This window comes from Poromitra crassiceps (assembly GCF_964638095.1).
Source record: "Poromitra crassiceps genome assembly, chromosome: 12".
In the NCBI taxonomy this organism is placed as follows: Eukaryota; Metazoa; Chordata; class Actinopteri; order Beryciformes; family Melamphaidae; genus Poromitra; species Poromitra crassiceps.
The window spans coordinates 4,046,671-4,059,170 of NC_139632.1; the positions used below are offsets into that span (position 1 = coordinate 4,046,671).

General features: G+C 46.8%; 1 protein-coding gene across 2 annotated transcripts in view; it reads right to left on the reverse strand.

Moving 5' to 3' along the window:
• The window catches only part of adcy1a (adenylate cyclase 1a), a gene marked incomplete at both ends in the record, with an annotated part of 63,659 nt that overhangs the window by 6,571 nt on the left and 44,588 nt on the right, over window positions 1–12,500 (reverse strand). Inside the window, 6 exons of one of the 2 annotated variants that reach the window (XM_083647493.1) lie at window positions 6,476–6,592; window positions 6,912–7,038; window positions 8,639–8,913; window positions 9,727–9,816; window positions 11,298–11,382; window positions 11,844–11,941. In XM_083647493.1, coding sequence (XP_083503619.1) covers window positions 6,476–6,592; window positions 6,912–7,038; window positions 8,639–8,913; window positions 9,727–9,816; window positions 11,298–11,382; window positions 11,844–11,941 — 792 coding nt within the window. The remainder of the gene's footprint in view (window positions 1–6,475; window positions 6,593–6,911; window positions 7,039–8,638; window positions 8,914–9,726; window positions 9,817–11,297; window positions 11,383–11,843; window positions 11,942–12,500) is intronic. The other variant, XM_083647494.1, reaches the window with a different exon arrangement.

Below are 12,500 nucleotides of genomic sequence, written 5' to 3' on the forward strand. Positions count from 1 at the left end.
ACGGCCAATCACAGCTCTCGTGCTGGTCACGTCGTGTCCGCGTTGACGCGGCGGAGTCACATTTTCGAGGAGCTGCACGCCCCCCTCCGCCGAACTGCGCCGATAGGACGCCCAGCTGCGGCGACCCCTCGACGCTGGCGATTTCGCGTAAGCATAAAACAGTGATTTACATAAAAAAAGTGATGAATGCAAATAAAATGATAAAAAGTTTGCACACTGCAAGGGCTCCAATTAGGTTTTTTATTGCAACACCGTGGGTAACGTTTCGGGCAGCACCCTGCCCTTCTTCGGACTGTCTGAAGCCCTTGTAGTGTGCAAACTTTTTATCATTTTATTTGCATTCATCACTGTAAATTCTGCACCTGCCCTACTAGGCTGGGATGTGCGTGTCTCCCTTCTAACTATGGGTGCAAGTGACCATTATAGTCACAATGAAAATCATTTTTGAAAGGGCCTTTATGTTGGAGCAGAGAAAAGATGGCTCTGAAACCCAGGCACCAAAGTAGCACTGGGGTGTGATGTGAATACAGTGTGTGTGTTGGTGTGTGTGTGTGTGTGTGTTGAGGTGTGATGAGAATACAGTGTGTGTGTGTGTGTGTGTGTGTGTGTGTGTGTGTGTGTGTGTGTGTGTGTGTGTGTGTGATGTGAGGTGAGGTGAGGTGAGCCAAAGAAAGTGAAATGTGAGTATTTTGTCCTCCTTGACTTTGTAAGTTGAGATGTGCTGCCCTTTCATCTTTTTTGGAACATGTTTTGGATTTTGGGTTCAGCACTCCACTGAGAAGCCCATTGTTGAAGGGCAGCCTTCTTTTTCTAAACACTGAACTGAACACGAGGGTTTTAGTTGATTGGACACGAGGGTTTTAGTTGATTGGACTTACGGTAGAAGCAATCCGGGACAGCCCTACCGTTTTCCCAGCTTCCTGTACAGCACTCTCCTGCCACCGTCACTTCCTTTTTCCGCATCCGTGCTCCACTGTTTACAGTCTAAATAGCAACTTGCACAGCGACTTTAGAGTCATTTTCCACTGTTGTTGTAAGACGAGTTGACGTCTTCTATGCAGTGTGTATATGCGTTAACGTTATTAGCGAATAGCCAAAATGGACGCGGATAGTGGGAGGCCAACGCCAATTTTGATCCAATCAGAGAAATGTTGACATCTTCTGGGAAACGGAAGGTCAGATCGCGATGCCCTTAAAAGACCATTTTTTGTGTGTGTGTGTGTGTGTGTGTGTGTGTTGGGGTGTGATGTGATTACAGTGTGTGTGTGTTGGGGTGTGTGTGTTTACAGTGTGTGTGTGTGTGTGTGTGTGTGTGTGTGTGTGTGTGTGTGTGTGTGTATGTGTGTGTGTAGGTGTGTGTGTGTGTGTGTGTGTGTGTGTGTGTTGGGGTGTGTGTGTTTACAGTGTGTGTGTGTGTGTGTGTGTGTGTTGGTGAACTTTAGCCCAGAGGAAAGAGAGGAGGCCTTTCTATTATACATTCTCGCCACCGATGCGGCGGAAGCACACTTCCTGCCCCTAGTGTTTACAAAGCAAGCCTGTCCTCGTGAGGGGCTACACACTTCCTGGTTCTAGTGTTTACAAAGCGAGCCTGTCCTCATGAGGGGCTACACACTTCCTGGTTCTAGTGTTTACAAAGCGAGCCTGTCCTCGTGAGGGGCTACACACTTCCTGGTTCTAGTGTTTACAAAGCGAGCCTGTCCTCGTGAGGGGCTACACACTTCCTGGTTCTAGTGTTTACAAAGCGAGCCTGTCCTCGTGAGGGGCTACACACTTCCTGGTTCTAGTGTTTACAAAGCGAGCCTGTCCTCGTGAGGGGCTACACACTTCCTGGTTCTAGTGTTTACAAAGCGAGCCTGTCCTCATGAGGGGCTACACACTTCCTGGTTCTAGTGTTTACAAAGCGAGCCTGTCCTCATGAGGGGCTACACACTTCCTGGTTCTAGTGTTTACAAAGCGAGCCTGTCCTCATGAGGGGCTACACACTTCCTGGTTCTAGTGTTTACAAAGCGAGCCTGTCCTCATGAGGGGCTACACACTTCCTGGTTCTAGTGTTTACAAAGCGAGCCTGTCCTCATGAGGGGCTACACACTTCCTGGTTCTAGTGTTTACAAAGCGAGCCTGTCCTCATGAGGGGCTACACACTTCCTGGTTCTAGTGTTTACAAAGCGAGCCTGTCCTCGTGAGGGGCTACACACTTCCTGCCCCTAGTGTTTACAAAGCGAGCCTGTCCTCATGAGGGGCTACACACTTCCTGGTTCTAGTGTTTACAAAGCGAGCCTGTCCTCATGAGGGGCTACACACTTCCTGGTTCTAGTGTTTACAAAGCGAGCCTGTCCTCGTGAGGGGCTACACACTTCCTGGTTCTAGTGTTTACAAAGCGAGCCTGTCCTCGTGAGGGGCTACACACTTCCTGCCCCTAGTGTTTACAAAGCGAGCCTGTCCTCGTGAGGGGCTACACACTTTCTGGTTCTAGTGTTTACAAAGCGAGCCTGTCCTCATGAGGGGCTACACACTTCCTGGTTCTAGTGTTTACAAAGCGAGCCTGTCCTCGTGAGGGGCTACACACTTCCTGGTTCTAGTGTTTACAAAGTGAGCCTGTCCTCGTGAGGGGCTACACACTTCCTGGTTCTAGTGTTTACAAAGCGAGCCTGTCCTCGTGAGGGGCTACACACTTCCTGGTTCTAGTGTTTACAAAGCGAGCCTGTCCTCGTGAGGGGCTACACACTTCCTGGTTCTAGTGTTTACAAAGCGAGCCTGTCCTCGTGAGAGGCTACACACTTCCTGGTTCTAGTGTTTACAAAGCGAGCCTGTCCTCATGAGGGGCTACACACTTCCTGGTTCTAGTGTTTACAAAGCGAGCCTGTCCTCGTGAGGGGCTACACACTTCCTGGTTCTAGTGTTTACAAAGCGAGCCTGTCCTCGTGAGGGGCTACACACTTCCTGGTTCTAGTGTTTACAAAGCGAGCCTGTCCTCGTGAGGTAAGGTGACCAGACGTCCCCGATTTTCGGGGACAGTCCCTGTTTTTGGTGACCTGTCCCCGGCTGGAGCTGTCCCCGATTTTCTACTGGTGACTGCGGCCGATATAACTCTAGCTCTAGCAGGCTCATTCTTAAATCTTGAGTGAAGATACTTACAGGGTATGACTGTAAGACCTACAGCATCCATTGGGACCAACAATGCCATGCTACCTTGTCGGGAAGGGGGCTAAATAATTTATTTTGAAAAACCGGCATATATGGTCAATTTCAAAGGGGACCCTTGACCGTGCTCTCACCTCAATATATCTGAATGAGAATGGATTCTATGAGTCAATGTTTTGATCCAGGCATCCAACAAGTGTTTACATGTTTTGCTGCTTCCTGCTCTTCCAGGAAAACATTAAAAAAGTAATCAGGACTCCACGGAAAATACTTATTGAGATCTGAGGCTTTTCATAAAACATTCGGCGCTGTAGGTTCAGAAGGCCAGGCCAATGCTGCTGGGGAACACATTGACATTTTGTAAAGGGGCACAGTGAATGACGTGTGTGTGTGTGTGTGTGTGTGTGTGGGGGGGGGGGGGTCAACCAGGGGCCTCTTCGTGAAGCCGACACTGTTTATTACAATACAACAGCCATGGATCATCCCGCTTTATTACTTCATAGGTAATAACATTGGATATTTTTATGATATATTGATTGCCGGACTGGAAATGTCCCCGATTTTCATTTGATAAATCTGGTCACCTTATCGTGAGAAGCTACACACTTCCTGGTTCTAGTGTTTACAAAGCGAGCCTGTCCTCGTGAGGGGCTACACACTTCCTGGTTCTAGTGTTTACAAAGCGAGCCTGTCCTCGTGAGGAGCTACACACTTCCTGGTTCTAGTGTTTACAAAGCGAGCCTGTCCTCGTGAGGGGCTACACACTTCCTGGTTCTAGTGTTTACAAAGCGAGCCTGTCCTCGTGAGGGGCTACACACTTCCTGGTTCTAGTGTTTACAAAGCGAGCCTGTCCTCGTGAGGGGCTACACACTTCCTGGTTCTAGTGTTTACAAAGCGAGCCTGTCCTCGTGAGGGGCTACACACTTCCTGGTTCTAGTGTTTACAAAGCGAGCCTGTCCTCGTGAGGGGCTACACACTTCCTGGTTCTAGTGTTTACAAAGCGAGCCTGTGCTCGTGAGGGGCTACACACTTCCTGGTTCTAGTGTTTACAAAGCGAGCCTGTCCTCGTGAGGGGCTACACACTTCCTGGTTCTAGTGTTTACAAAGCGAGCCTGTCCTCGTGAGGGGCTACACATTTCCTGGTTCTAGTGTTTACAAAGCGAGCCTGTCCTCGTGAGGGGCTACACACTTCCTGGTTCGCAGGTTGAGGATGTTTGATTTCATCACTTCCTGAGAAGGGGGAGGGGACTGGGAAAGGAAGAGAGATCAGTGGAGGGGATGTTCATCAATCACTGGAAACAGACAGACGGGCTGTTACATCGCACCTCCACTTTACCACCGCTACACATGTGGTCAGGGTTAGCAGCAACACTGTCCAAACCTCGTGGGATCTATTTTTTTTTTAAAGTGCAGATTAAGTAGATTAAAGTGATTAAAGTACGCTGATTAAGAGCAGTTTGACTCATGCTCATGTGGCCTAACTACGTGCTACAGGATCAGCACTCAAATTCTTCAAAACATGTTTAAATCTGGGACATTCTTATTTGCCTGGTCAAGCCGAGCCTGTAACCTGATTCAAAAGACTTCATTTCCTGGAGCACTCAGTGTTTACCTGCTCAAACTAAATGTTTGCCCAATCAGTGAAAGATCTGATCACTTTGAACATGGAAACATTAGTGCATCGAACCACGAATAGAAGCATTGGGAACGTTTGAGTCTTTGCTGATTTCAGTAATTCAGGAAAATGACAACATTGGTTGATCGACCGATTTGGTTAAAAGGACCGATGTTTAGGAATGCACCCTCTTGCGGTCGTGTGAGTGCATGCGTCTCGCTAACTTCCTTGTCTTTCAATTTCCTTGTCGCGAGAGACCCAGTTCGCCTCCCGAACTGGGTTAACTGGGTTAACCATAACCCAAACCATAACCCTAACCTTAATAAAGGTGTTTTACTTGCCTAAACGTAACCGACGTTTAAACATAACTGACATTTAAACATAACCGACGTGACATTTTCAAATGAACCCACACAAGGCGTATCACCTGCACGCACCGTTTCGCTCATATGGAAATGGACTTATTAATTTACGAGGACAGGTTGCAGCCTCATTTTAGCTGTTCTAGAGTCCGACCGATATGGATTTTTTGGACCGATAACGATCACCGATTTTAGGGGGGGGGATCACCGATAACCGATATTGCGGCCGATATAGTGAATTTTTGAGCTGGAATGAAAGTAGACCTTTTTCTACGTGGATTGCGCACATACTTTGCACCGATATGACGATGCAAAGGTACAGTAAGAGTACAGAAGGCTGCTTTCTTAAACGAATGACTTTAAAAAAAAGCTAAATAAACATCAGTCAGACAGGCAGACAAGCAGAGAGACAGACAGAATATAATATAATAATAATAATATATTATATAATTATGTCTGGCAAAATATGACTCCTTGCTGGACATCATCAGCATTTATTGTGACATTCTAGTTATTAAAAGCTTTTTGTCCTTAATTAGGCTACTTTTCATATACTTTCCAGGTTACATGTTAACAAATAACTGACAGTTTGTATTGTAACAGACTATTCTGTATTGAATGTGTGTCTGTAGCCTATGAAGAGTCTATGAACCTATGTAGTCTGTGAGGCTCTGTATATACAGTCAATGGTACCGTACGTACCGCCCCGCTGTTGCCCTATGTGAGGCTCTGTGTGTCCCTCCGGTGTTGCCGTACGTTAGGATGTTTGGGAATACAACTGGTCTTCCGCTGTTTATGTTTTGTCATGCTGAGAATATTGCAGGAGCAATATGCTAGGCTACGGGCTGTATCATCTGATTATCATATCAATCAGAGCACCGTGGACATAATGCAGTCGGACATTTGCGGTTTGGAGGACCGTGGATGTATCAGCTTGTTAAAGGACTAGATGCATCTGTAAACTGACTCTTATTGACATCTGAGGACGCATCGCTGCATGTAACGATGTTTGCTTTCATCCTACCTCGATCGGTGCTGTCGTACTCCTCAAAGTAACGTTACAGGCTGAGCGCTGGTTTCGGATTCTTTTTGAGCATGTGTAAACTGTACGACAAACTAGAGCTGGCTAAACTAGAGCTGTGCTGCAGTGCTGTGAGAGTGCCGCTCTGCTCCATCCAAGCACGTTTTTCTGCATTATTATATTCAGTCAAAAAAAAGAAAAATCATATTGGCGCATATCGGAAAACATTTGAGCCGATACGGATGATGACGTTTGATGGCCCAATGGGGCCATATCGGTATGCCGATATATCGGTCGGGTTCTAAGCTGGTCCTCGCTTTGCTTGCGGTTCCTCACCATGTTCCGGGGGTTCGACATGAGGAAGTGCTGAGCCACATGGGCAGGCAGGAGGTTGAAGAGGATCCGCTTGTTGTCCAGCTTGACCTTCTCCATGTCGCCTCTCTCCTCCTCTGCCTGGACACCACCAGCAATCACACAATACACATGTGGAGAAGGAGGGGCGGGTCCTTACAAAGTGATATATGAATGTAAATCCAGTGTGAAATTCATGCTGTATTCTCTCTAGGCAAACAATCAACCTTTCATGTCATGTATAGGTGAGAGAAAAGATGCAATTGCCTATCCTTATCACTAGAGGGAGATAATGATTTGCAAACATGACAATGGCTCTCATTTTGCTAAGATAGAAATATGCACTCATACACACATATACAGACACACACACACACACACACACACACACACATATACATACACACACAAACACACATACCCGAGTGGCCCACAGATAATCCAGCCGTAGTTTCAGATCTAGTTGTCTTGAGTGTAGAGCCAGAGCTCCAACAAACAGCAACACAGCCAGGACAGGATCATATCCCCGTGTGTGGAGAAACCCACCTCTGAAAGAGACGCACGCACGCACGCACACACACACACACACACACACACACACACCACAAACACACACGTGACCACACTCAGGACTCAGTATTTGGACACACTCAGGACACAGTATTTGGACACACTCAGGACACAGTATTTGGACACACTCAGGACTCAGTATTTGGACACACTCAGGACTCAGTATTTGGACACACTCAGGACACAGTATTTGGACACACTCAGGACACAGTATTTGGACACACTCAGGACACAGTATTTGGACACACTCGGGACACAGTATTTGGACACACTCGGGACACAGTATTTGGACACACTCGGGACACAGTATTTGGACACACTCGGGACACAGTATTTGGACACACTCGGCACACAGTATTTGGACACACTCAGGACACAGTATTTGGACACACTCAGGACACAGTATTTGGACACACTCAGGACACAGTATTTGGACACACTCAGGACACAGTATTTGGACACACTCAGGACACAGTATTTGGACACACTCACGACACAGTATTTGGACACACTCAGGACTCAGTATTTGGACACACTCAGGACTCAGTATTTGGACACACTCAGGACACAGTATTTGGACACACTCGGCACACAGTATTTGGACACACTCAGGACACAGTATTTGGACACACTCGGCACACAGTATTTGGACACACTCAGGACACAGTATTTGGACACACTCAGGACACAGTATTTGGACACACTCAGGACACAGTATTTGGACACACTCACGACACAGTATTTGGACACACTCAGGACACAGTATTTGGACACACTCGGCACACAGTATTTGGACACACTCAGGACACAGTATTTGGACACACTCGGCACACAGTATTTGGACACACTCAGGACACAGTATTTGGACACACTCGGCACACAGTATTTGGACACACTCAGGACACAGTATTTGGACACACTCAGGACACAGTATTTGGACACACTCAGGACACAGTATTTGGACACACTCGGCACTCAGTATTTGGACACACTCAGGACACAGTATTTGGACACACTCAGGACTCAGTATTTGGACACACTCAGGACACAGTATTTGGACACACTCAGGACACAGTATTTGGACACACTCAGCACACAGTATTTGGACACACTCAGGACACAGTATTTGGACACACTCAGGACATAGTATTTGGACACACTCAGGACACAGTATTTGGACACACTCTGCACACAGTATTTGGACACACTCGGCACACAGTATTTGGACACACTCGGGACACAGTATTTGGACACACTCGGGACACAGTATTTGGACACACTCGGGACACAGTATTTGGACACACTCGGGACACAGTATTTGGACACACTCGGGACACAGTATTTGGACACACTCGGGACACAGTATTTGGACACACTCGGGACACAGTATTTGGACACACTCGGGACACAGTATTTGGACACACTCAGGACACAGTATTTGGACACACTCAGGACACAGTATTTGGACACACTCAGGACACAGTATTTGGACACACTCGGGACACAGTATTTGGACACACTCAGGACACAGTATTTGGACCATAATAAAGCAACATGCCACGAGCAGCTTGATCTTACCCCACGGCTTGGCGATAACCACTGGTCTCCATGACAACGGTGTAGCTAACAGAGAGGAGGAGGAGCAGGAGGAGCTTGGGGAGCGAGGAGAGGCGGAGGTAGGGGCTGACAGTGAGGGTCCCGGCCATGCAAGACAGGAGGGCGTAGGCCACGTTGGGACAGGCCCTGTCTGTCCCCGTCCTGTTAGCTGGCCCGCCCTCCCACGTGTCCGCGGAGACCGTCTCCATGGAGCTGCTGGAGTTTGCTCCACTTCTCGCCCAAGGAACACATCCAACCTTGGAGAAGGGGGTGTAACGGGCCAAAATGTAGTGGTGTTACACTAAGCAAAGCCTTTATGTTACGGAGTACATCATTATGTTACAGAGTACATCCATGTTACAATGATAGAAAAACACCAGGACCTCCAGTCAGTGATCACCATAAGGCAAACAACCCGCAATATAAACAGAAATCAATTCATTTTGTTCCTTAAATATAACATTAGAAAATTGCACGCTTCGCAAGTGAATTTCTGGGGTGGTGACTCTGGAGAGGATGTACCAAATGCATTCCACACACACACACATGCATGCAAGCATGCGCGCGCGCACGCACGGACGCACACACACACACACACACACACATACACACACACACACAGCACACACACACACAAACAAACACACAACTACCCGAGTGACATCACTTCCAGGTGACCTCTTGGGTGACATCTTAGGTGACTACAGCACAACTACCTGATGACATCACAGTCGAGCAATTTCGTGACATCATTTCCAGTTGGGCGACATCACTTCACATGCTTTTTCTTTTTTTTTTACACACAAGATGGATTCGCCCAGGTCAACTGCTGACCTACAGGTGACTGACTACAGTACATCTCAGGTGAACTTAAAGACAATACATACATCCCTTATTGTATTTCACACACGCACGTACGCACGCACGCACGCACACACACACACACACACACACACACACACACACACACACACGACACACGCACGCACGCACGCACACACACACACACACACACACACACACACACACGACACACACACACACAATGCCTCCATATTACATGTACTTACCACACATGCTTGGGTGATAGAGTAGGTGAGCAGAACCAGGAAGATGTACAGCACTGTTCGTATCTGGATGGTGAGGCAGCCTGGATGGCACTTAAGGCCAGAGGAAAGAGAGGCAGAATGAGTGGCTAGTTGAGAAGTAGCTGTTGATCTACAGAACCTCAGTGGTATTTGGGACGCGGAGTGGAAACAGGACGAGTGCATTTGGCTGTTGTCTTTCATGACTGTATGTACAGTACGCCGCCCGGGTCTATTACCGGAGACTATGCCACTGAAAGGATAAGGTAATAATCCAATGTTACATAGAGGAGAGGAAGGGGCCAGCAGCTTGGAGAAGTCAGGACTGGCAAAAATATCCAGATCCACGATCTTACCATGACTCTTTTTCAAATTGGTTAAAGACGTTTTTGCAGCAGAACAGAAACATATATATATATTAGATACATATATATTGGTATTTTATACAAAGTGAGCTAAATGTTCAGTTGTAAGTCAAAGCCACATGTGAGATGTCAGAAGGCATTTTATTAAAATAATCCTGATCAAAATAAAATGCACACACGATTTCCTTCCCTGACTATTGGAGCTTTCACAAAATATTTACACAATGAGATGTTTGATAAATAATCATCAGTAATCTATCTATCTATCTATCTATCTATCTATCTATCTATCTATCTATCTATCTATCTATCTATCTATCTATCTATATATCTATCTATATATCTATATATCTATCTATCTATCTATCTATATATCTATCTATATATCTATATATCTATCTATCTATCTATCTATCTATCTATCTATCTATCTATCTATCTATCTATCTATATATAAAAATTAGTATGTGGGCTCTGTCCACTGTTTCAAACACTGTTCCGTGTTTGACCACAGCTATGCCGTTTTACTAAGTGCGATCGGGCTGAAACCTTCAGGGTGTGTAAAGAAGGGTGACCTGACGGAGCAGGATTTTTAAATTAGGCGATTGCCCTAATTAGCTAATGATGTGATCAGTCATCAGTGATGATGTCATCAGTGATAATATCATCAGCTTCCGCCTCTGGGCTGTGCGGGTGACCTGATGGAGCTGGATTTTTTAATTAGGGGATTGACCTAATTACGGTGTCATAGAGCAGTCCGCGACACTCAGTGGTCATCAGTGATGTCATAAGAGCAAGTGAGCCTGCAGGGCGGGCAATGGAGCAAGTGAGACCGCACAGCGGTCGAGCTGCAGGGCGGGCGAGGCCGTGCAGCATCCGAGCTGCGTATGCAAGCTGCAGGGCCAGCTCGGCGAGCTGCAGGACGGGCCCACGGGCAAGCATAGGAATCGAGCGCGCGTAGCGCGTGAGATTTCTAGTGTGGATATATTGACTAAGTGGGGTAAGGCAAATAATAGAAGAGCTAGAACTGTGTGGTAAGTTCAGAAAATGACATCACTTTACTGTAATGTAGCCTTTGAAACCAGGAAATTACGATATTATGATATCCAAAATCTAAGACGATATCTAGTCTCATATCATGATATCGATATAATATCGCAATATTGCCCAGCCCTAGTCAGGGTGTCCTACCTGGACCCGGGTGAGGTACAGGTACATGACGCAGGCCACGTGGAAACACACACACAGCAGCAGCAGCAGCAGCACCAGCACTCCCCTGGAGGGAGGGAGGGAGGGAGGGAGGAGAGGGAGGGAGGGAGGAGAGGGAGGGAGGGGGGAGAGGGAGGGAGGGAGGGAGGGAGGGAGGGGGGAGAGGGAGGGAGGGAGGAGGGAGAGGGAGGGAGGTTGGGAGAGGGAGGGAGGGGGGAGAGGGAGGGAGGGAGGGAGGGGTGAGAGGGAGGGAGGGGGGAGAGGGAGGGAGGGAGGGTAGGGAGGCACAGTGAGAAAAGTTTCCCCCAATTTCCCATTGATTGCATTGTAGCAGCAGCCTTCATTGTAATTGTCTCACCAGACCCCTAACATCCAATTTACACAAATGGGCAAACTGTGATAGTGTGTGATAGTGTGTGTGCGTGTGTGCGTGCATGTGTTTGTGTGTGTGTGCGCGCGCGTGTGTGTGTGTGTGTGCGCGCGTGCGTGTGTTTGTGTGTGTGTGTGTGTGTGTGCGTGTGTACGTACTGTGGAATCATTAGGAGATAGATGAGGCCAAACAGAGCAGCGAGGATCAGAGAGAGAACCACCGCACTGATGAAATGGTCATCATACACCTGGTGATACTGAGAGAGAGAGAGAGAGAGAGAGAGAGAGAGAGAGAGAGAGAGAGAGAGAGAGAGAGAGAGAGAGAGAGAGAGAGAGAGAGAATATCTACATCAGAATCAGAATCACTTTTATTGCCACAGTGTGCAAGTTACATAGGAGGAATTTGTCTTAGTGTCTGTATGCAGCGTAGCGGTCACATCAATATACAGAGATAAGAAGTAGGAAGATAACTAAAGACAATCACAAAGTTGCAAGTGCAATCAAATCGAGTAAATATATACAATATGTACATGAGTGGAGGAGTGTTCTGTGGATAATAAATATGAATTTACGTTGGATTTACATGAGATTTACAGACTGAGTTAAATAAGCGTTAAATAGGCAGTGAATTTACATGAATTTACAGTCAGAGTTAAATAAGAGTTTACATTGAATGTACATGAAATGTAGCCTACTGTCTAAGTTAAATATGAGTTTACATTGGAATGTACATGAAATTTACTGTCGAAGTTAAATAGGCATTAAATAAGCAGTGCATTTACATGAATTTACAGTCCCAGTTAAACAGGCATTAAA